Raw genomic sequence first — 25,594 nt, forward strand, 5'->3', positions numbered from 1 at the left:
CTTTAACCCGTGTTTTCGCAATGATTTCTGATGTTTAATATGTGTAACAGGCATGGCTTGGTGTGGAAGGCCTGGTGAAAGGATTGGGAAACCTCGTGGTGTTCCCATTTAGAGCCTGTTTTGCTCTCCCCCATGCCCAGCCCAGGACAGAGCTGATGGCCATGGGACGTGGGGCTGTCCTGAGCTGGCTGTTGGGCACCAACGCTGTCAGTAAAGTGCTCTTTATCCTGGTTTGTAAGGAGGGTCAGGAATTTTGGAGGTGCCTGGTATCGTTGTTATGACGAGTCTCCTCTTTTCGAGACTAAACCCCCCCAGCTCCCTCAGCCGCTCCTCACCAGCCGAGTGTTTTAGACCCTCCACAAGCCTTATTCCCCTTCTCCGGATACGCTCCAGCGCCTAAATGTCTTTTTTAGAGTGCAGGGTCCAGAGCTGCGCGAGGTGCAACTTCCCACCTCCATCAAAGCGCGAATGTTTTAAGGCAGGACCGGCTGCCTCGGGGGCGGGACGGCCCAGACTGCCCGCCCCGTGCCCACCCCGTGCCCGCCCCGTGCCCGCCCCGCTGGCTGCCGGGTCCGCCGCTTCCTGGCCGGGAGAGCCGGGCTGGGTAAGGAGGCGTCCTGGAGGGTGTGAGGAGGGTAGAGCAGCTCCCAGAGCCCGTGAGGGCTCTGGGAGGAATGAGGAGGAGCGGGGGGAACACAGATGAGGAGTTATCGGACACGGAGCTGCTGGAGCAAATCCAGAGGAGGCCACGGAGCTGCTCCGAGGGCCGGAGCCGCTTTGCTCTGGAGCCAGGCTGGGAGAGCTGGGAGAGCTGGGAGTGTTCACCGGGAGAAAAGGGCTCTCCAGGGAGACCTGAGAGCCCCTTCCAGGGCCTAAATGGGCTCTAGGAGAGCTGGAGAGGGACCTGGGACAAGGGATGGGGGGACAGGACACAGGGAATGGCTTCCCACTGCCAGAGGGCGGGGTTAGATGGGATATTGGGAAGGAATTCCTGGCTGTGACGGTGGGGAGACTCTGGCACAGGTTGCCCAGAGAAGCTGTGGCTGCCCCATCCCTGGAAGTGTCCAAGGCCAGGCTGGACAGGGCTTGGAGCAACCTGGGATAGTGGGAGGTGTCTCTTCCCATGGCAGGGATGGGACTGGATGAGCTTTAAGGTCCCTTCCAACACCCCTGCCATGGGCAGGGGCACCTTCCCATAGACCAGGTTACACAGTGATTACAGCAGATCGAACTTTACAATTGTAAAACTGTTTAAAATTTTCTAAAACCAGTTTTATGTGCTATTTATAAGTATACTTACAGTTTATTACAGTTATCTGCTGCTATTTTGACAAACAGCTGCTTTCACTGTGGAAATGAGCGAATATCAGTTGCATCACATATTATGAAACATTTCTCACTCAGCCAGTCTTATGACTTGCAAAATTAATTTTCTTGTTCCTTAACCCTCCCCATGCTGCTTGTGCAGCTGCCACCTGGGTCAGCTGGGGGCTGGAGAACTAATTCACTGTGTTTGCAATTCCTATTGTTTTCTTCAGCACACCAGACCTTAATAACCACTGACTCAGTGGTAGTGTGAGGAACAAAAGAACTGCTTAGTGTTCATTAATATTTCCAGTTCAAAACAGAACAATTCTTTTCGTTTTTGGCACCACGAACAAAAAGGAAACCTCTGGACTTATAGATTTGGGACTACAGCTGAGTTTTGGACATCTAGCCTTGGGAAGGAAGGGCTGAATTTGTTTTAGGGGCACAAAGTCTTTATAGAGTGTGCAGAAAGATTTTGGCAGTAATGGGGCGGGCGAAACAGGCAGCAGAACGTGTTCAGTAGGGAAATGGCCAAAGTCAGCACCTTTAAACCAAAGCTGCCTAAACCCCGAGTACAGGACAGAACGTGCCTTTTTCTACCTACTATTATCACACTGGGTTCCCATCTCTCTGGTGGAGGAGCTGTGACTGCTGCCAGCATCTTTCCAGAGGGATGTTGCCCACATTTAATCTCCTTACTTAATGGGAGTAGGGAAAAAATTGGAGCAAAATTATTTGGGACAAAGCTATTTAGGTCCTTAAGTTCACAGGAAGAAGGGGTATTATTCTGATTTTAAAAAAGGATAAAATAAGTAAGAACAAAGCTTTAAAATAAATCTGTTGCGTGATAGGTTTCTGTCTGAGGCCTGTTTTGTGACTGGAGCTTGTATCTGGAGAACTTTATCTCCTTTTTGCTTTAGGAGCTTGACTCTTCATTTGAGAGCACCAGCTGGCTCATGCTGGTTGTGTTTTCTTTTTTATTTTCTAGAAGAAATCTAGGCAGAAAAAGGAGGTTTTGTATTTTGGAGTGGTGAGAGGCCACAAAATCTGAAAGCAAAAATTTACCATTTAATTTTTTTTTTCAAGAGGACTGATTTTGTCCAAGTGTTCCTGTAATTCACTGCAGGTTTGAAAGGAATGCTGCTCAGGATTCATGGTTAATGCTCAGTGCTGATTGTTACTGTGCACTTACCCTGTGGATCTGAACTTGTGCTTTGAAGGTGTTGCCTTGATCCAGTGGCTGAGTTGTGATTTTATCCCCCTGTTGTGGGAGCTAAACGAGGTGTGAGCTGAGCTGTGACAGCCCTCCATACGTCCCCTGTGCTGTAAGTAATCTTGTCCCTCTCCCTGTGAAATTCAACTTGTTTGCTGTTGTTTTTTTCTTGCAGTGTTTCCCCATGGGGACTGTCCCTTCAGACAGCTCTGGGAGCCACAAAAGGGGGTGGGTGGAGTTGAGCCAGAGTTACAACAGCTCTGCTTTGGACTGTTCAGAAGATACCTTTGAGTCCTTCAGTGAGGAGGAGGAGATCAAACCATCTGGCTCCTGCTGTCCCACAGAGGATCTGGAGGGCTCAGATGTGTTGGAAAGCACATCATGGTTGTCAGGCCAAAGTCATGCAGGTATGCAGAGCTTTCCCTCCCAGACACCTCCTTTCTCAGCTTCCGATCAGTGCTCTGGGGACTTGAATCAGCAAAAATAAACATGCGAAGATTGCGCACAGTGTTCCTCCTGTGCAGAGGAACAGACCCTCAGTGTGCTGACCAGATCTGTGCTCCCAGGATTCGCCAACAGCTCCATGTGGAACGATTTGGCCATGGAAGCCCTTCCTTTGTAATCTTGTGATGCTGAAATTCTGTTGGCATCTTAAAAAAAAAATATTCCGCAAGTTGTCTTGACTGAGTTACCACATCTGAAAAGTAGCTGGGCCATAAAATAAGTTTTCCAAGGGAAAGTTCCAGGATTTGAAATACTGAGGAAGGCTGGATTCCCTATCCAACCTGGCCTTGAGCACTTCCAGGGATGGGGCAGCCTCAGCTTCTCTGGGCAATGAAGAAGCTGCATTAAATGAGGGATAAATCAGCTCTGTTAGGTTTTCTTTTCTCTCTGCAGGGTTCTCTGTCATTCTCTTGTGTTCTCCTTTTCTCCAAGTTTGGAGTGGTAAATATTGTGGATACTTAAAGAGATGAATAATCTTTTAATTTAGTTTGGGAGCTTGCAGCATATATAAAACTTTATAGCTTCAAAGATTAGCTACAACACTTTTAATGTATTTTTAAAGGTAGTGTAAACAAGATTTATTTTAATGTCTGTTGGCTGTTAGTTTTGTGATCTGATTCTATTCAGTTCAGCTTGGTCAGCTGACATATACCAATATATAATGTGAATTATATATTATAATTATATATATTTTATATATTGTAATTATATATTATATAATAGATAATGTTAAATATAGTTACTATGGTTTCATATTGGGAAGCTGTTTCTTTTCCTACTATAGACAGGTCCAGTAGAGATGTTCTTCCTATCCTTCATCCATCCAACATTTTACTTGAGGTTTTTTTCACTCTACAGTAAGAACCACCATTATCTTTAGGAATCCTTTAAAAATACTGTTTAAGCCTGAAATGCCACCCATGGAGGCCAAACTTTGCTGTCAAATACATACTCCTGTTTATTGTAGCACAGAATTCAGCATTGGAGATCAGTGCTTCAAAAATCTGAATAAAGAGGTGATCATTGTCTTGGTATCAATTCATGATACATCCCTAAAATTGAACAGTGTCTGATTTGTGTTTTTTGCTTAAAAATTTTTGTAGTTTTACAAATGATATGTTTTAATCCCTATTTTTTTTCCTGGAAATATAACAAGATTCTTTAAATTATTCCATGTCTAACGATTGAAATCCTTATTTCTGACATCAAGGAACACATGCTAGGAGCAATCCTTACTGTGTGCATAGAGGTTTCTTTAGTAAGTGTTACCACTTTTTATCTTTACAAGATTAATATTTCATAAAATAACAGAGTCTTCTGAATGCTCTCAGTTAAATGAGAAACTGGAGAATAATTCACAGAGAATTTTTTGGGGGGAATTGATTGCTTTCTGTGGTATATATTTTCCTGAGAGCAGCATATATAAATAATAAAACCCACAGAAAGCCTGTCATGCTGCTGCTCCCATAGGGACACATTATTTCCTTGTCTAAGCCCATGGAATTTGCTGTCAGAACCCTGAAAACAGAACAGAGAAAGGAGATGCTCCCTGTTTTGAATTGGGGCCATGCCATGTGCACCTTGCTGTCACTGGTAGGGACTTCTCAGACCTTCCAAGTGTTTTGTCCTTTCCCAGCTCTTTGCTTTCACATCTTTGTAGTTTCCTTAGTTCCTGCAGAACTGGAGTTCCCAGAATCACAGAATATTCTGGGTTGGAAGAGACCCACAAGGATCATCGAGTCCAACTGGAACAAGCTGGAGAACAGGGAGCTGATACAGAATTTTTATTTCCCTTGTGCCACCTTATTTTCCACTTGGATCAATACCCTGAGACAGTTCAGCTGAGCTCCTAAGAGTGTGTGGCCACAAAAGAAAGAGCTGGAAATAACTGATGGGGCTGAAGGAGGGAGATGAGATTAGTGTGACATTACAGATCAAATTGAACGTGTGAACAGGCTCCCATTTTCTCAGTGAATCCTGGTTCAGTGGGGTGATTAGGAATGAGCAGTGGAAGGTATTTTATGGGACAGAAGCTTGTTTAGCTGAAATCTCTGGTCTCATCTGTGTATTCCTGTGGCTTGGGGTTTCTTTTCCCTCACCAGGGCAAACTGGCACGTTCAAGTGGAGCATTGTTTGCTTTTCTGCAGTCCTGCTTTCCTCACAAGGTGTGTTCAAAGTTGCCTTTTTTCATTACAGAGGAGCAATCTGAAGGAGTGGATTCTGCAGCTCTGGAAAGAGTTGCCATAGGAAAATGGATTGATGCCACGGGAAGATGGAGAGATCTAAAAAATAAAGAAGCTGAGGTTAAACAGGACAACTCTGTCAGGAAAACTCATGGTGGTGAGTTCAGTTACTTCAGTAGAGGTTGTAATAATTTCTTTTGAGAGGGGATATAAACTTTTAACTAGACTTAAATTTTATATGCAGGCTGTTAAGCTGGATAATTAGCCAGGTAATTAAATACAAAGTTTCTCTTTTAGGCTTTCTTGCCAAGCAGTTTTTCTCCCATACATACATGGCTTTGATGCTCCTGATATAGTGACATTATCCTAGTGATGCATTATCACAGAATCTGGATAAACACATTAAAAAAATGTATCCACATTTTAAGTTTAACTGTAAGCCTCAATTTTTACTGGATTGTTAAGTTTTTTTTTTTCTCTCCAGCTTTCTCTTTCAGCTCCAGTACCAGTACAGGTATTAGAAGTGTGGAGTTTTTCCCTCCAAAATAAACGTGACTTTGGAATTTATTGTGTGAGATGTTTTTCCCCTGTGTGCTGGTTTAAAAGTAAACTGGCAGGAGAAATGAACCCAGCTCAAGTGAGATTATAAGTCAGTTACAATTTAAAAAAAATAATACAATAAATACAATTATACAGACAAACAATTGGTTTTAACCCACAAAACCCAGATGTATAACCCAGCACCCTGGGGCACGAACAGAGTGGTGTTTGTTGGCCCCTGTGCTGAGCCCCACCTGGTCCAAAGGAAAAGGAAAGGAGAACCTGTTGGTGAGAGTGGTGATCGCAGTCTGCTCGAAGTTCTGATCCTCCTCTGGATCTGATGAGTGGTACCAGAAGTCCCAAGACCCCAAGATTATTTACACTCAGGTTCCAGTGGGAGTGCCCAGTACCTCCCCCAGGCGGGGAGTTCCACAGTGGGTGACCGTGAGTGGTGAGATATTTTTGGAATCCTTGGTAGCCCATTAGCAGACATGACCCCTCAGGCTGGGTGTGGATGTGCTAAAGACTCCCCAGAGGGGAGTTATCACACCTGAGTCATTGGTGTGAGGACAGGAACGTCCTCCTATCTCACAGGCTTCCTGACACTCAGCTTATAGCCTGAGGGGTCAGGTGTGCTCTGGGCAGCTGCTGCAAATGGTCTATTGTTAACGGTTCCTGGGAAATGACATGGAGGGTGTAGAATACACAGTTTGGGTTACACCCACACAGTGATGAACTAGTTCCAGCTGCTCTAACTAGGACACCCTGTTAATCAACTTTATGGATTATTGAATTACCTGTTTGCCCTATTTTAATTCCTTTCCCAAGCTGAGGGAGGCAGCAGGGCACCAATTTTGGCAAGAACAATGGAGCAGCTTTAACCACCACAATGATGGAGAATGTGGAGGAGGAGGAGGAGAGGGGAAGGAAGGAAGGAAGAGGATGCGTTTCTGTGTACTGGTTACACAAGCAACTGTGAGAGCAGATGGTGGGATGCAAGTCCTGCTAAAGTCTCTCTCAAAAGTGTGTCAGAGATGCTATTTTTAATTAAAAAAAAAAAAAGAGCAAGAAAGCTGGAATTGAGCAAAAAATTAGTGGAAGCAGACAGAGAGTCTTCCTCAGTCTGTGTGTTCATGGGAAGTGAACAAGATCAGGAGTTTTGTAGGTCACTTGTAAGACTGATTAACCAGGAGATCCTCCTGCCTAGGCACTTTGTGGCACAAACATCCTCAAACCATCCTAGAAAAACAGGAGCTAAGGTCATTTCTAGGCTGTTCTTAATTGTTGAGCAGTGGTGAGTCAAAGCTGTGAGTTCCTGACTCATCTTCTGCATTTATCCTTGTGTTCCTGTTTTCTCAAGGCTACCAAGCAGGCTTTTAGTAGAGCAGCTCATCTGTAGTAGAGAGGCTTCTCCTGGCCAGCTCCTCAGAGATGATATTCCTAAAATATCTCAGAATCCTGTGGCTGATTCACGGAGAAATTAAAAGGGACCCGAGGAGTTCCAGAGTCACTGAGTGAAAAACCACAGTTTGAGGTTGAGGATGTTTTCCATCTCTACTTTCCCTTGAAAGTTGCACTTGGAAGATTTTACTCATAGGATCACTTCCAGACTTTTGTAGTTCTGCACAAGAGAATGTTCTGCCTTTGGTGTATGGATGTTGATGGGTAAGGAGAGGACTTGAGCAGTTCTGTTCCATTCTCTAGTGCTGATTTATGAAGGCATGTGTTGTCTTCTGCCTGTGCTGTCCCTTGTCATTGTTACACCAGTGCTCCCAACCACCATCAATATGAAGAGCACAAAATATGCTTCATGCTTATCCATGTTACCCCCAAATTCATCAGTAGCAACGATACTTTAGCCATGGACTACATTTATTGCAGAATATTAACATACAAATAAAGTAAAGCACAGCAGCTTTTGCACACTGACATCTAGAACTGCCTACTTCTCTTTGACTTAATCATTCAGTGTGCAGGAGCTCCCAAGCCTTATACTATTTTAACAACTTGGAGATTTTTAAACAAAAATATAATAGAAGATGAGCTCACTAGAACTAGATTTGCTCCACAGTGAGTCCCCTCAGTACACTCAGCAAAGTGAATTATGTGTGCAGTGAGCATGCAGGGTACTTCTGAATTTGTCTTCTTTGTAATAAACCCTTTTTTTCTTATCTTCCTAATAGGGAGGGGAAAAAAAAGTTCTAGTGTACCTATGGAAATGTCCTGGAATGTGATTCTTATTTTTTCCTAGTTTTCTCTGTGGGCTGAAAGAAGGAAAAGCTGAATGCTGGCCTTAGGAGAAGGGAGAAATTTTTGTCATAATTCTCTTTCTATCCTCTTCTCTGTCCCTCTTCCACCAGAGTTATTAGGCAAAATGCATCACAACATGACTCTAAATCCCCAATTCCATATAGATTATTTCAACGATCACTACTCATCTTTAAAATTTACTCAGCAAACTGCAATTCTTCAACTTGGATCTATCTGAAAATTCAAGGGGGGCTTTTTAACCCTGTGAGTCGTGCTGTGCTCACAAGTTTGATCTCACCTTTGTAACATGCCTACATTAAATGCTTTGCTTGTTACTTTCCACTGCACTATTGCTGTCAAAAGTGAAAGCTTGAGCTGGTAATGTGTGTTATTTGGAGGCAAAGAAATGTTTGTGGCTCAGATACAGTTCAGTCACTCAGTCGTTATTGTTACTTTGATAGTGGTGTCAAGCTAAAAGTAAAAAACGCCCTGAGATTCCAGACTTGTCTTCTGATTCTGTAGTTAAGTAGAATTAACGTAGGCTGGATGTGGAAATTCCAACCAGCAACACCTAAATGGAAACCCTGCTCTGGAGCCAGGCTGTGAGAGCTGGGGGTGTTCACCGGGAGAAGAGAAGGCTCCAGGGAGACCTGGGCCTAAAGGGACTCCAGGAGAGCTGGAGAGGGACTGGGGACAAGGGATGGAGGGACAGGACAAGGGGGAATGGCTTCCCACTGCCAGAGGGCAGGGTTAGATGGGATATTGGGAAGGAATTCCTGGCTGGGAGGGTGAGGAGGCCCTGGCACAGGCTGCCCAGAGAAGCTGTGGCTGCCCCTGGATCCCTGCAAGTGTCCAAGGCCAGGTTGGAGGAACCTGGGCTAGTGGAAGGTGTCCCTGTTCATGGCAGGGGGTGGGACTGGATGATCCTTGATGTCCCTCCTAACCCAAACCGTTCCATGATACTACAATGATTCACTGTGCTGGAGGAGTTTAATTTGCTTTAAATTCATATTCATGATAAATAACCTGATAGTTCAGCCTGGTAGGTCAGTTCTATGTTGCCTGCAGGGATCTTTCACAAACTGTTTGCTGTCAGCATGTTACCCTGACCTGCTGCACTCAGTTGTACAAATCACTTTAGGTAATCATGAAGATCTTGAGATGCAGAGGGAAAATCTTTCTCGAGAGTAGTTACCAGTTGCTGCCTTTCACAATTATCTCTTTTTCCTTTTTTTCTTCTTAAAACAGAGTATCAGCAGAGCATAATAATAACAAAATGCCTGCCAATTTTCCTATTAAAGTTAGTTTCAAAGGGAAAGGAAACTGAGGAAAGACTTTTCCTCTTTTACTCCCACCCCTCACAGATTTAAAATGTCACAGAAAGCAAAATTTATGTAGGTCACTTAGTTACAAAGCTCCCAGCAGGGTTTGGGATCTAGACATATGGATTAATTTATCTCTAGTGGTACACACCAAGGCTTTTTGTCATCAGAGCAGCTTCTTGGGCCACTATGGGGCTTTACTTCCTAAATATTCCATGTTTCGTGACCTTTCCTGCTGCGTGAGATGTGGCTCTGACTAGATGCCTGTCCTGGTGGCACTTCTGCTGCTCCTGTCACCTCTTCTGCATCATCCCTCCTTCAGTCACTATCACTCATTTAATCATTATTGTTACTGCGATTGTTGTGTCAAGTTAAAAATAAAAAAGGCCTTGAGATTCCAGACCTGTCTTCTGATTCTGTAGGTAAGAATTAACGTGGTCTGGATGTGGAAATTCCAGCCAGAAATGGAAACCCTGCTTGTAAAACGTTCATTAATGCCTTGATGGAACTGGGAAAGAAGGAGTTTCTTCCAAAAGCCATGGATTCTGCGGGGATCTTCCCATTGTCTTCTCACTGCTGTTGCTGCAAAGTGAAGAAGGTGTGAGGAGCACTGGATTTGGGGCAGCCAAGCAGTAGGAAAGTGTTCTTGTGGAGCAGTAATTGGCACTGCAGGGATTCTCTGTGGGCACAGGGCAGGGACATTTAAATCTGCCGCCCCAAATGGAGAAGGATCTGGGATGGAAAGGAGGGAATATGTGAGAGATACCAGAAATAAAACGAACCAGTGCAGAGCTGAAGGACAAGTAAATCTTCTCCACCTGGGAAAAAATTGGAAACTGGAGTCAGTGTGCAGAGAAAAGACAAAACTTTCCCCAATTTAACTGTGTGCTGACTTTTCTCATAGCTTTTTTTGTTCTTGTTTCAGAAAAATTATAGTCCTTGATAATTTTTATTCTCTCTGAGATTACTTTTAAATGGGAATCAATATTAAAAAGTAACTTCAGGAACGAGTCGTGCAGGGAGGTTTAAAACTTGCTGTTCTCTTTGCTGGTGTTTTTTCTGATGTCTGTAGGTGCAGATGAGCAAAGGGGTGGGTGTGTGGCAGCACAGACTTCATGCATTATTAGAAACCAATTCTTAATAAAAAATGCACTTCTGTATGTCAGGAGAACCTTAAGTGAATTAGTTAGGCTGGTATTAAATTGTCACAGCCTCCAGGGGTTTTACTTATGGCTTTGAGTACTTAAATGCTTTTGTTCTGGGTTTTCCCCCCCCATAATGGTAACTTTTAATTTTTTTTAATTAATTCTCTGCACAGCATAAATGAATATGCCCCTGTTTTTCAGTGTAATTAAACCCAGAATTGGCACATGATTTGCACTGTCCGCATTGCAATAGTAAGGAAAGTCACCTGCTGACTGAAATGGTGGTTTCCACTCAAATGTTTATGATCCTACAAAGCAAATTTGTTTTCATTAAATTGCATTTTAAGGTATTGCTTATTCTGATTCATCTGTCTATAAATCGTCACCATGTCTTTGTCTACAGTCAGTTAGATACATCATCTTCTAAGGAGGAGTAAACTGCTCTGTGGTGTCTGATTCTGAACTGGTAGTTGTACTTAAATGACATATTTTCCATGTTGTCCATGAAACAAAACTCCTGCTTTGCTTCCTTTTAACTATGGATCCCCTTATCCTTTATAAACATCAGCTGCATTTCTGAAGAGATGCCGAGTTCCCTTGCAGAATTCCACAGCTCTGTCTTGTCTCCTCAAGACTAAATTCGTGCCAGTGCATTTAGGGGAAGTTTTCCATTCCTGCTTTTTTTAAGAGTGTGTGTTGTGGTTATGCCAAGGTGTCCCATGGCATTGGAATATCCCATGCCAATGGTTGTCAGATAAGCACCAGGAAACCTGGAGCGCCTGACTAGGAGAAATAAAACCAAATTTAAACCTGACAAGGAGTAAAACAATGTGGAGGGATTGTTTAAATTCCGTAATCAGGCCATGTACAGCTGCACAGCATCATTCCATGCCGATGCCCATGAAATACTGTATTGATTGTGGTTTAAGCCTGTGGAAAATCCCCCACAAAGCACTGAATAAAGTTGTAAATCCATCCCAACCCACCCACCTGAAGGATAATCTCAATTTTATTTATTTTTACATGCCACTGGGAAGGATAAGAGAAGATGAGAGAGGGGAAGATGTTTTTTAAACAAGATCTTATGAAGAACAATTGTTGAAGCTTTAGGAGAAAGTATTTTCTCATGGAATTGCCCTTCTCCAAAAAAAGAAGTGCCTGCCTGAGGTTGTAGAATCTATTTGAGGTGTTTCCAGAGTGACTTCCACAGCTACTGCCTCTAATTTTTGTTATGAATTGCTCCTTAGAGGAACCCTCTTGAAGTGTTAATTCATTTTGGTTTAGCAACCTGCAGTTTCAGGTAGGAAGAAGCTAAATCTGTATGAGGCAGTTATTGAAAGACAGGTTACTTAATGTCATAGTATTTAACTACTGATATTTTATCTGTATCATTAGTAGCCTCATTCTTTCAGGTTCTTTTCTGCTCCCCTATTTGGAGTTTATTCATAGAGACATTTATTGTGCAAGTTCCTGCAGTTCTTATCCAGATTTTATATTTATTTTTATTTTATATGTATATATAATTTAGAAAAATATACTATATAACATACACAAATATAATATATAAAACATATTATATAATATCTAAAATATATTATATAATATATATAATATATAAATATACATTTATGTATAAAAAATCTCCTTATACCACCTAAGGAGTCTTTCTGCTGTGCCTTTTGCAGCCAGACGTGCCTATCTCGTACTGGCCTTATTAGCCTTTTTAGTGCACTTGTAACAAACGTGGGTAGAGCCCTCCCCAAATCTTCGTTCGCGAAGCCCAACCATGATGATGATAAAAAAATCCATCTTAACCCACCCATCTGAAGTATAATCTCGATTTTATTTATTTTTGCATGCCACAGGGAAGGATAAGACAAGATGAAAGAGGAAAAGATTTTTTTTTTTTAAACATTATATGTATATAAATAGAAATATATATTAATATAAAATAATATATAAATATACATTAAATAAAGATATAAAAATATAAATAATATATAAGCTAATCTATATTGGTTTTATACTATATAATAAATATTTTATTATTCATATCTATTATATAGCTAATGTTTATATATCTAATATTTTTATATGTATTTATTTTATATCTATAAAGGAATATATAGAGATATAGATAGATAGATATAGATAGATAGATATAGGAAGGAATATCTATCTATATATAGATATATAGATAGATAGATAGATAGATAGATAGATAGATAGATAGATATAGGAAGGAATTCTTCACTTTCCTTGATACAGTAATTGATGGGTTTGTTTTATTGACTTATGCCTGACAGAAATTCCTCAATTATTTGATGGAGAACTGGATGCTCTCAGGTCTTTTTGCACCAGGAAGATAAATGGGATGAACCAGCAGCTGAGCCCTGAGCAGGGAAACACGGGCAAGGCAAAGAAGCTGCAGGATGGAGTCCCAGCAGTGAAAACTGGGACAAGAGATGGGAACTGCATTGTTCCTGGTCAGCTGATGAACAGAATCCTCCTGGAAAACATCAGAGAGACTGTTAAGCAGGTGAAAGCCAGGGAGATTTTGGCTAAAGCACTGGATAATAAAGCCATACCATGAGGATCAAATCAAACAGAGCTTAGTGATGCCTCACTCAGGCCTCTGAAAGAGCTTCTGGGTTGATACCCCAGCATTGATCTGTCTCCTTTCTTAGACACTCCTGCTAGTAAAGAATCAAATCATCATCAAAAACTGGCTGCTGATAAAGTAATACTTTGTGTGACTGAGCCAGGCTGGGATCATCAGTTATTGCACACCCAGTAACCCCTGGATCAGCAGAAGAAAAAACCTTGTTTGCTGGTTATGTTGGTACCAGTTATTTATCAAATTATTCTGCATATTATTTGCTGTGATGTCTTTGTGATTCCAGGATTAGAAGTATTCCAAAGGCAACCCCTCTGCTCCCAGCTTTCTTAGGTATTAGGCAATATTGAAGAATTAAAGCAAGTCCAATAAAATCTTGGTGACCTTAGTCCCTTGATTAAGAAACATCTGTATCACCTTTACCCAATTCCAAGTGCTTTTCTTTTTCACCAGCCCAGTGGGTTTTCCCACCACAGGATGGGCTTTTTGTCACAGCTCCTCCCCTCCCTCTGTAAAAGTAATTAAAGTAATACTTTATGAGGTATTTAAAGTAATACTTTAAATTCAGTTTTGGTGTGAAAAGTATTTCTGTTTAAATCTGTCTGTTTAAATTATTTTGAGATTTCAACCATCTGCATTTTTTCACTGTATTAACGTTAACTCACCTTCCAAATTTTGTAGAATTTTTACTTCCTCTTTATTTGTCTTACATTAAAAAATATATTTTCTAAATATATTTGGTTTATATTAGAAAATATGTATTTTCTAAGAAAAGTAACTGCTCTGTTTGCTTCTGTCTTTACCTCCACACACATTTTTATGCAGAGAAGTCAAGGAAGAAGAGGATAGAGAGGCTTGAGATGTGACTTACCAGGATTATTCCGCTGCTTTTGGAGCAACTTATTGTGTTTATGTAGCCAGATGGAATCAGTATCAATGAAATCAGATAAAACTATTGATATTTCACAAAAGCACAAACACTGGGGTTCACGTAATGCCGTTAAATACTCTTCAGTTTTCATGGTGGATGAACTAACACAGGAGTTACTGAGTAGAACTGGTTATCTTCCAAAGAGAACTGTAGGATTTTGTTTGTATTCTGCCTCAGAGCTGCATATTTGAACTAATTGCTTCAGAGTTTATTTGCCTCTTAGAATTTGTGAAGAGAATCACAACCTCTGTGGTTGGCGTTGGAGCCCTTGTGAACACTGCCAGCATAGGGACAAGCACGTTGAGATGGTGGAGTTATTGCTGACTATGAAAGAATTTGCCTTAAAAGCCAGTTTTTGTCTTTAGACAGTCCCTCTATCTGTATTTTTATTGATTATTCTTAAGGAGAGGCCATCTCACTGGGACAGACATTGCTCATTGCACCAAAGTCTTCTCTTCCAGGTGACAGAAGCTCGAATCCACGAGGCTTCATCATGCCCTGACTGCCAGAAGAAGGAGGCAGAGCTGGCCAGGATTGCCTTTGTCAGGCAAAAAAAGGCTCTGATGGAAGGTGCTTTAATCCAAGCGAAACTGGAAGAACAGATTTACTCCAGAGTAAGCAAATATTGTAAAAAAATTTTGTTAAATAATGTTTTTTTAGCATTCTGTAGGTACTGCAACTAAAGGATCTGTAAGGCAGATTTCCCCCTGATTGATGGCAGTGAGATCAGAGTGACCTGAATGCAGTGCAAGTCAAAATAGAATTTGGCAATTAAAATGCTTTTGGACCAACATAGTGATCAAATCATCTGAGCCTGCCTGATTTATGGAAGCTGACGGTCATTCCCAGGATGTCCTATGTTGGTTCTGGGTCTCTCTTGTTTTTGCTTTTTGATGGGCCTTGCAAGACAAAAGGGTAAATAAATTGATGTGACAGTAGGTAACTGTGCCCATTCTGGTCTTCCTTGCTCATCCTTTGGTGTAGGAGTCTTGGAATAGGACCCTGAAAGATGATGTGGGGGCTGAGACCTTCCGGATACCCTGAGATTTCTTCTTGGAAAAACTGTTTTCTGTCTGTGCCAGTGTCACAAGGTTGAAGCTTTATGGGTAGGAAGTGCCTCTGGAGCAGATGGGAGGCAATGGAGCTGAAAGGTAGAGAATTCCTTGGATCTCTCTGAAGGAAGAGCTCTTCTCTTTCCTTTCTTGAAAGGGAGTCAAATTGTTCCTGAGCAGTGAATGAGTAGTGCCTTCCTGAAGCTCTGGGATCTCTTCCCGTGTTTATGAGCAAGGTGGGAGTTTGTGCTGTACCACACATTCCCTTTTTCCCCTAATAGTTCCACTCTCCTGATTTTTGACTCTCACTCACTCCATACCTAAGATTTAAGAACTTCAGTGTCAAGTGAAGTTTCACTTTTTTCCACTTTGTTTTCCTCTGTGCTTCCCTCAAAGGCCATCTGCTTTTCCTTTTCCCTCCTTAGGGAAGAAACCTGCTTTAGGGAGCAGATCACTGGCCATGAATTTTTAAACAGGACACTTTAAAACAGGACCCTTTAAAACCCCCGCAACTTGTACTGCTGAAGTGCTGCCCACCCAGCTGCTTTTGAGGGGCTGGATGGAGCTGCCAGTGGCAGGTTTGGGATAAAGGACATGAGAAATGCCGGGAATACAAATCCATGTTTTCTTTCTGTTTCAGAACATGCTCACACTTCTAGGAGAAGCCCTCAGAAGCTTTCCCAAACCTTCAGAGGATCCCAGGTCCTTGTGGCAAAGGCTGAAAGGTCAGAAAATGTAAGGCCTGAAAGTGTTAAAATGACTCAAGGACATAAAGAAGTGGGAGAGTTGCACATGGAATACCAACTAATATGGATATAACCTGCTCTGGCAGTGGTGAATTGGGTAGTGGTTTAATATTCCTGCAGGTGGAACCAGATATGTCCAGCATGTTGTGTCTGGGTTCTGAGTCAACTCTTTATTCTTCCTAAATGCAAATGTTATAATACATTTTAATCCATCTCTATATGTTTTTCAAATTACAGAAGCCAAGAGTTTCTATTATTAATCTGGCAAGTAATAATTTTTGTAGGATTGCTATGGGATTTCAGAGCAGCTCACAGCTGCTTCCATCTGTAAGAAAAATAAACGATTCCGTTTTTCAGGGCAGGGAGGTGTAATTACTGCATTTCAGCTCAATCTTTCCCCACTGTCTCATGTTAAATTGAAAGTGAGGGCCCCAGGTGGAGGAGAAAAAAAAGCAGGTTGGTTGCAAAGTAACTATAGAAAGCAGTAAAATGAAATGGGGTATTTATAGAAGTAAAATAATGAGACTATAACAGAATTAAATCAGCAAGACTGCGGATGGCAACGAGATGAGAAATTATAATAAGTTAATCATGGAATCTGTATAGGAGAGGTGTCCAGGAGAGAAAAAACAACATGGAATTATATTTTTATATAATTTACAAAATTTTTATATTTTTATATAATTCAACAACGTTGAATTATATTTTTGCCTGGTTTTTTTTTTGAATATACTTCAGAATTTGTTGTAATTTTTCAAGATGACAAAGTCACTGTCTTTGAAAGAATATATCTGGGGTTCAGGATACATGCAAATAAAATGGCTTTGTGCTGGGAATCTCAGTGGGTTGGACAATGAAATCATCCTCCTAGCAGCCTCAAAAGCCTTAAGCTGATGTGTGGGCACAACTGCAGCCCACCTTTGTGATCAGTGCTGGCAGCAAGAGCTCGTCCCATTGCTCCTGCTGGGACCTGGTGGCCTTGTGTGACTCACAAAGTTACTGCCTCTCATCAGTCTCCAGCTTCCTGACTTTCTGTGCATTCAGGCCTCTGGAAATCTTGAAGGGATATCCTTGCCTATGAACTCTCCCTGAATTTTTGCTACAAAGCAAAGAGGATTAAACCTTCCCGTTGCATTTGATTTTTTCCCATTTTGGGACAAGGAAAATGCATTGTTGAAGTTGGGTTTGTATTTTCTCCCCGTGTAGTTGTTCCCTTCTGTGTGCTCTGTGTTTCTAAGAGTGCTTGAGGGCTATTTAGCCTCTTGCTTTCCCTTCCCACAAATCAATGGAAAACCTGAAGAGAAGTGCTGGATATGGAGGTAGGTGTTGGCAGATTACATGGTTACCTGGGTATTGAATAAACTCTCCTGGTTTCTTCCTTTTCCTCTGTAATCATCAGAAATGTTCCTGCCTTCCAATCTCCCAAACCTTTCCTTTTTAGATGTTCCATCTCTGTTCCTTATTTGCTTTGCTCTGCACTCCCTGTTTCTCCTGAACCTTTTGAATTCTTCAGCCATCTGCAAACATGAGGCAAAGGGCACCCACCCAGTGTTCCAAGTGGAGTCTCATAAGGGCTGGCAGGTGAAAGAACCGAATCTTCTGAAAATGTAATTTTGTTGGTTTTGCCGATGAACACAGGTTTCATCCCTTAACCCACAAAAAGGGAGCTCCAGGACTCTTCTTAAAAATATAATCCATATGTTTTGGTATTTCTCCTTTGATAGAAACTTTGTAAAGATACTGAAATATTTCTTTGCAGCTCCCATGGAGCCTTCCTGTAAATACATTGAACTGTGAGTTATTTGGGTTAGGAGTCTGACAGTGTTTGTCTGTAGAATAGTTGTCATGTTCACACACAGTGACTGCACAGCTCTTGTTTGTTTGCATAAATGTTACAAACACAGCTCAGGTATCTCCTCTGAAAAATCAAAGTAGATTTTGCTGCTGCCTCTTGGATGCATTTCCTGCTGCTCCCTACACTTGTTTCATTTTTTTATCAAGGATGACTCCAAGATCTGAATGTTTGCCTTCTGTTTTCTTGTAGCAGCTCTTAGGGATGTACTATGGAATGAATGATCCAGGCCTCTAAATAATTTATTTTATAATCCTACAGCCTTTGAGGGTTGAGAGATCCAAAAACTCTGTCAGGGAGGTTGTGGGAAAGAGAGTAGATCACGTCTTTTCCTTTTTTCCCCCTCACAGGAGCTCCCCCCACCAGCAGCAGATTTTTCTTTTGATCCAAAGAAACACTCTAAAACTCTGATCAAGGAATATTGATTCATCTGCTGCCTTGTTTGTGCTTTCTGGGGTATAAAAGGACTGTGATGGCTCAAGGGGTATTCGTATGGAAAGCAGCTGTGGCTCAGCAACAAATCAATCTGCCTGGAAAAAATGCTTTGGAGCTTTGTCTTTCTGGCCTTCATGATACACACAGTTGCATTATTTAATCTTCTGAATGATTGGTGATGTGAGTTTATTGCTCTGAACTTTGTGCAAATAGAAGTTTATCATATTTATATTATGTGTATGCTGATAAGCACTTTTGTGATGTTATGCTTTATAACTGGCCCTTTGGATAAAGTTGTATTCTTCAAATTAAAATCAGTTTTCCTGTGGACTGCAGCAAGGGAATTTTCACTTCCATTTGCCCTTGCTTCTGCTATGAAAAAAATTAACCTGGCTGCCAGGCACAGTCATTCCTTAGTCTCATTTCTAGCCATCTCTTGGGCCATCTCTTTGTATCTCCTCTAGGATAAAGTTCCATCTCCATCCCAACAGGCTGCTAGCACAGGTTTGATGGGAATGAAGTTCTAGTGTAATTAACGTGCCTGGATCTGAGCTGGGAACAAAGGTAAATATAATATATTCAAAGATGAACTGGTCTAGTGGGAGGTGTCCCTGCCCATGGCAGGGGTTGGAACTGGCTGAGCTTTAAGATCCCTCCCAACCCAAACCAGTCTGGGATTCTGGGATATTTAAATAATGATTTGCAGCTACTGGGGGAATATGTTGTAGTCCCACTGGTCCAGTTTAGGATCATAGAATAGTTTGAGTTGGAAGGAACCTTCTAAAGCTCATCCAGTCCCGCCCATCTAAAGTTCATCCAGTCCCACCCCCTGCCATGGGCAGGGACACCTTCCAGTAGCCCAGGTTGCTCCAGCTTGGCCTTGGACACTTCCAGGGATGTGGCAGCCACAGCTTCTCAGGGCAACCTGTGCCAAGGCCTCACGACCCTCATTGTAAAAACCTTCTTTCCTATATCTAATCTAAATCAACCCTCCTTCAGTTTAAAACCGTTATCCCTTGTCCTGAGGCACCAGGTCTTGCTGGGAACTTTGTCCCCATCTTGTAGGCCCCCTTCAAGTGCTGAAAGGCCACAGGGATGTTTCCCTGGAACCTTCTCCAGGCTGAACAATCCCAGGTCTCTCAGCGTTTCCTCATGGGAGAGGTTCTCCGGCCCTCCAACCATCTTCATGACCCCCTTACATTAATCTTGAACCTTTTCCCCGAAGTTTTACTAAAAACTGAAACATGCAGGCTGCCCCGGGGTCACTCCCTGACCTTCCATAAACCCATCTCCACTCCTGGCATTGGGCTGTGGGGAGAGCCAGGTGTTTTTGAATTCTGTTTTTTCCCATAGCCACTTTGATCAGCTTCCAAGAAGAGGAGCTGAACCCTTTTACTCATATTGGGAGCTTGACAAAGAACTTTAAGCTGGTGGCACCAGGGACAAGGTTTTGCTGCTGGAAGGGTTCATGTTCCCAGTTCTTTGGTAAAACCCCAGACTGCAGCTTTCAGGGCAGTTATCCCAAATCATCCATAGATCCTCCAGCAAGAGCTGGAGTGCTTCCAGCCATGTATTTTTAAATCATTTTCACATATACTTGCATTCTTCAAAGTGTAATTTTATTACCACTCAGATTTTCAGAGAATGAGTTTTTATTTTATTTTTATTTATTCACTCCCCTCAGTGAGACACTGTGTGTGTGCAGATCACTCCCTGCACCAGGGCTGGTGTTCTGAATGCCACTGGCTTAAAAAATGGGCTGGAATCTGGGCAAAACAGAGATTAATCTTAAAAATACTACGTTTGCATTGTTTTCATGTCCCTTTTTCCTCCACAACTGATTCTGCAGAATTTTGGCTGCACTGACAGGATCTGGATGGGGGAGGCTGGGACATGTGTTGGGGTGGATCCCTTATGTCAATAAGGTACAAAGTTCTCCATCTTTCAAATGACCTATAGAATTGATCATGGGATTTAAAAAAAACCAAACATTTTCCAGCTTCTGAGCATGGATATTCACTGCTTGTTTATTCATGTATTTATTTTGTAATAAAATAATACTGTTCTCACAGACTGATGTGTATGACCCATAAATACCTTTGTAAAATATATCTGTAGCATGGAACAGAATCTTTAGAATATTCTGTGAAAATTCATATTTTTAGTTGGTAGCACTTCCAGAACATTTACATCTTTCATCTTGACATTTTTAAATAGAACATTTTTTTTTGCCTACAGAAATAAGTTTACAGCATCATCACAGTATTATAGCTTGTTTAAAAATACATACAGCATTACTGGTAATTGCAAGCAAGCTATATCCTTGCGCTGGGGGCTTGGTGGTAACTTTACATGGTTTCTACTTTGTAAAACAGTTACATCTATTAATATTACATCCATCGCTTTGTTAGAAAATATGACTTAGAGATGCTACACAATAAATCTGTAATTTCTCTGTGACATGATATTACAGGCTCTGCAAATAGAAACACACTGGTGTATGGTTGGTTTAAAAAGAATTAGAAGCCTAGTTAAAAAAAGGGTGGTGGGCTTGCCCTGCCCTTGGGAAATTGTGTTCCACTAGTGTTGGATGTCCTTGATCCACTTGTGGCTGGAATGCCACGAGCACCTCTCAGGAAATCCTGACTTAAATTTCAGGTTTGGTCCTGCTTGGAGTGTCACTGAAGACACGAGCAGTTCTTCAGGACCAGGCTGTTGCTCTGAGCATCTGGGAATCGGATTTACTCAAGACTCTAGTTGGATTTCAACCTCTTCAGCCCATGGTTACATCAGTGCAAGACAACATAACTCCACTGGTTTGGATCAGTTGGTTTGCACTGACCAAAATCTGACTTTTTACCTTCCAGTGGATTTTTAAAAGAGTCTGAGCAGCAGATTTGAATTTACTGGTTTAGTAATACAGAGAACAATGGTTAGAGTTGGGCAGGACCTTAAAGCTCATCCATTGCCACCCCCTGCCTTGGGCAGGGACACCTTCCACTAGACCAGGTTGCTCCAACCTGGCCTTGGACACTTCCAGGGATGGGGCAGCCACAGCTTCTCTGGGCAACCTGTGCCAGGGCCTCCCCACCCTCACAGCCAAGAATCACTGCCACAGGTTGCCCAGAGAGGTTGTGGAGAGATTAAAATGACAAAAGAGATTAGAAATAAATGATTGTGTATGTTTTACTTTGCACAAATGAGGTTAAATATATAAATATATATATATATGTATAATAAAGCTGTAGGAAATCTCCAAACTGCTAACAACTCTTAGAAATTAGATAAAACAAGGATGTATTTGCTTGGAAATCTCATAGTTGCAGTTCTTTCATTATTTTCATTTCCAGGTAATTCAAGAGTTCTTCGTGGTGGATCCTTTTTTTCCGTTTTTTTTTTTTATGAAACAAGTCCAGATGTGCTTTGGCAAATGCTCTTTTCATGGTCTTTCTGATACTCCTCTTGTGCTTTCTGCAGTCTTTTCCCTCTAAGTTTCCACTTGTGGAAGCAGTAGGTTATTAGGGATGTCATTACCAAGGAGAAAATGATGGTCAGCACGACGATCAGCGCAATGGTGGACGACAGGGACCCCTCCAGCTGCTCACTTTCAGTGTCCCTTGTTGTATTTAATTTAGCAAAGTTTTCATAGTCTGGTGAGGCCAAAAGTGCAGGTCCAGGGACCTCTGTGAATTTGGGCCTCATTTGGATTCAGGAGGTGTTCTCAAAATTCCCAATGAAGCAAGAACTACGATTCCCTTGGCACCTGTGTCATCCAGGAGATGGTTTTCTCCTCAGGTTCTCCAGGCATAGGTGAGATCAGAAGTGTTCTTTGTTTTGGAAGGCAGGGATGGCAGGAGTAACAGCCTGTGGCACAAAGTTTATAGCACAGCTCCTCTATATCCCAAGTCAGGAGGTCAGGAATGTGTTGTCTTCTTCACCGAGGGTCAGGAGAAAGCTCAGCCTAGTGCCAGTTTGGGATTCTTTGTGTTCTAGAGGAGAGAACTGGAGAAAATCAAATCAATATTCCAGTAACATTGTGGTGGCAGAGCTTATCCTTGGGCTTAAGTCACTGCAACAAAGTGGAGTTTATATCTTAGGAATTGTTGCACTGAGAGGTGTTTCTTTTCTTCTCCCAGATATTCCCAAAAGAGGGTGAAATCAAAGACAGGTTTTGTGACTTGTGTTTGCTCACACCACGCGCATGAACAAAATCAGCTGCAAACAGGAGCTCTCACGAAGAGGTTTTATTTCCCCTCCTCTCTGATATCTGTTCTCAGACAGAGATTGTCTGGAGAGGGTTTGGATTGGGGGTTTTTGTCCTCGTTATCCTGAACTTGGGGAGGTCCCCTCACTGCAAATCTGGAGCCTGGAAAAAGGCCCTGGGTGAAAAATGACACAGGATTATTGAAGAGCTCCCCTACAGGCACTGAGCTTTAATTTAGAATTTAAAACCCCTCCTCTTTCCTAATTCTGCTGGAATTTCAACCGCATTTAAGTCATTTGGCTTTGATACGTGCTGTGTGTGATAAATCCAAAATATTTCCTCATCTGAGCAGTTCTCAAGGGCTGCTCTGCCCTCCCCCTTCCCTCCCCACATCCAAATCCCATTTCAGACTTAAATCTGAGGAGGAACAAGGCTGGGCTGGTCTTCATTCTTGCTTCCACTCAGTCTTTGGCCCCAGGATATTTTACTTTGAGGAGCTTTAAGCACGTTCAGGCCTATTTATTTCAAAGAACAGCTTGCTCTGAACCCCCTCTACCTTCCTCCCAAATGCTTGGAGGCCAGAATTAGGTTTCAGATATCTTGGGAGTGGAAATGTTTGTTCAGAGATACTCTGTTTGATGGGGTACAGTTGTAATTCCTCCTCTTTATAGAAATGTGAGATTCATCCTACCTAGGCTAGCAGAGAGCTGAGGGTCCCTCTTACTAATTAACAGCCCATTCTTGTTAGCAATAATGACTGTTTATGTAGATTAGCACTCTGTTGATGTTAAAGGATGTAAATAGCGGTTCTTGCCAGTTTGGAACAATATGTTCCCAGAGACAGAAATAATTGTGGATTTTACAGAAAGTTTGAAAATCACACTTTACTGTAAATTGAGGTGTTTGTGAAGCTGATTGAAAGTTCATTTCACATAAGGGACCAAGTGCAACGTGGCACATCTTTGATGAATATCTACGTGTTGCACTGCTGGCTAGTCATAGATCAGGAGGGGGTGACAGCAGAATATTTTAGTGTTCCTGGGCTACATATTCAACATCTTTTTCAAGTAGCCTAAAGAAAGAAACTGCAATAAAAGAACTTGAGAAACTGAGAAATGCCCCCTCTGATTTATGGAGCAGCCAAGTGTCCACCACCCACATGGAAGTGCAGGAGGGTGGAATGTCTCAGTGCTAAGAGAAATCAGATCTTGTCATACTTGCCTGAGCCTGTATCTCATTTCATCTGTATCCACAGCTATCAGATTCCTGAGGGGAAAATAAAATATGAAGGATTTAAAGTCATTAGGCAGCTGGTGCTGGACTGGACTGCTCAGGAAGGTACAGGGACGTCATCTGTAACTCCATTTCTCCGTCAGTTCAGATATGTGGCTTTTCAAAATCAAAACAGGAATGCTTTTAAAATCTTAAATCTGCAAAGTTCTGCTTGTGGTCCAGCTGCATTTTGGGGTAGAAGCTGCTTTTATGGAGAAATCCCTTCAAAACAGTGTGTGAGGACTCTGTTGGTGGCTCTGCTGCAGCTGTGACAAACCGTGGGGTGCCACCACCACCTTCCACTCTGCCTTTGCTTCCTGAGGGCACAGAATGCTCCCTCCTGCTGCTTGGACACAGATCAGGGACCCAGGATGGCAAGAAGGGTGAGAGAAACCTCAAAAACTGCAAACTAGGGCTGCAAGGACCCACCTCCCGTGTCTGCAAGTGCCAAGAAGGAAGTTTTATGGGAGAACTCTTGCTTTTTCCTGGAAGTCAACATGCCTGGGTGTCAGTTGGAAGGGGAAGGGCTGTTTGGGTGAACAAGGAAATCCTGACACAACTCCAACATGGAAAGGGATCATGCAGGGACAGTACTGGCTGATAATCCAGGTCATTGTGATTCCAGAGCTGGAGAGGTGGACACAGAGGAACTTCGGGAAGTTCAAACAGAGGATGTGCAAAGAAAAGGAAACTTTCCCTTAACCCCCCCCCCAAACATTCTTCCTTGTCCATGCTCTGATTTAATGCAAGCAGCAGAGAATAAATAATTCTTCCCTTGTTTTGTTGGTTTTGTGTGAGTCATAATTCTTCAGTGTATTTGGCCTGAGCATTGCAAACATGCAAACCAGGATTTCAGGCCTGTGCACATTTAATTCCCATTAACGTTTAATAAAATATGTTAGAAAGATTCAGGTATTGAAAAAAATAATGGGAGTGATTTTTATTATTTGTTTTTTGGTCTGGAAATACCGATTTGTTAGAATAAACTTGTTGTGAAAGCACATTAGAAAATCTGTAAGTTATATTTTTAAACCTTCTAATGAAATAGTGATGTTTTAGTTTGATACTTATATAAACTCAGACTCTTGATGTAGAACATGTCCTTGCCTAGGGATGGACTTCCTACCCTGGCTCCTGTTTCCATGTCTTTTTTTTTAGTACAACTCAGTATAAGGTGGGGAGGACAAAACCTGCTCCTTGTTTTCTAATATCCTTAGGACAGGCATTGTCTTTCCTTTTATTCTCCAGGCTTGAACTCTGTGCCTCTGAATACTCCAACAAAGGAGAGAGAAACAGATTTTTAAGGGTTTTTTTGTAGTTTTTGAGGATGGAAAAGTAAGAGTGGGTTGGATGCAATTTATGTGAGAGGAACAAAGCAAATTACAGTCACAAAAATCAGTGTCTCAAGATTAATTCAGGTTATTGGCAACTGTCAAAAACCTGAATTACTGAAAAGGGATAACAATGTTCATCAACAGCTTTTTAATTTCACTGATATTCCTCCCTTTTCATAAGGGCAGCCCTTGCCTCTGTTTGCCAGAGCCTTGGCAGTAATGATGTTATCAGTGTTGTATTAAAGAGACTACTGATGATTTGCATTGGATCCCTAAAAAAAATTAAGTCAAAATAACATGTGGGAGATCAGACTTGTAGGAAGTTTTAATTGGACGTGGTTTGAGGGTTTATGTTGTTGAGAAAACTCTGCTTTCTGATTCTGTGTTTCAAAGGAAGGAGCAAGTTTGGTGATGTCTAGAATCTTCAGCTTCATCAGAAGGATGAAGGCCAGGAATCACATGAGCTCCTGCACCTTCCACCTTGTCAGTGGGAAGCTGATTTCTCATCCCTGACCTTTGAGGAACTCAGTCTTCCTTTGTCTTCCTGATGCTGGAGATTAAAGATGGTTGATAAGGACCATAGAGGTTGATAAACCAGCAGCAAGTGAGAAAAAGGTACAGTACTCTTTCTCAGAGCAACACAAAAACATTTTCCCAAAGTTAAGGTGACTGATCTGAAACTATAA

General features: G+C 41.9%; 1 protein-coding gene across 1 annotated transcript; it reads left to right on the plus strand.

Moving 5' to 3' along the window:
- The first annotated feature begins 534 nt into the window (after nt 1–534).
- On the plus strand, nt 535–25,265 carry CUNH8orf48 (chromosome unknown C8orf48 homolog). Its single transcript, XM_017816494.1, has 8 exons — nt 535–604; nt 2,529–2,590; nt 2,697–2,928; nt 5,222–5,365; nt 12,772–13,004; nt 14,475–14,627; nt 15,706–15,800; nt 23,558–25,265. The coding sequence occupies exons 3-8, from the start codon at nt 2,706–2,708 to the stop codon at nt 23,844–23,846; spliced, it is 1,137 nt and encodes a 378-aa protein (XP_017671983.1). The 5' UTR covers nt 535–604; nt 2,529–2,590; nt 2,697–2,705; the 3' UTR covers nt 23,847–25,265.
- The last annotated feature ends 329 nt before the right edge of the window (nt 25,266–25,594 follow it).

Source organism: Lepidothrix coronata, unplaced genomic scaffold, assembly GCF_001604755.1.
Source record: "Lepidothrix coronata isolate B3197 unplaced genomic scaffold, Lepidothrix_coronata-1.0 Scaffold2, whole genome shotgun sequence".
NCBI lineage: Eukaryota > Metazoa > Chordata > Aves > Passeriformes > Pipridae > Lepidothrix > Lepidothrix coronata.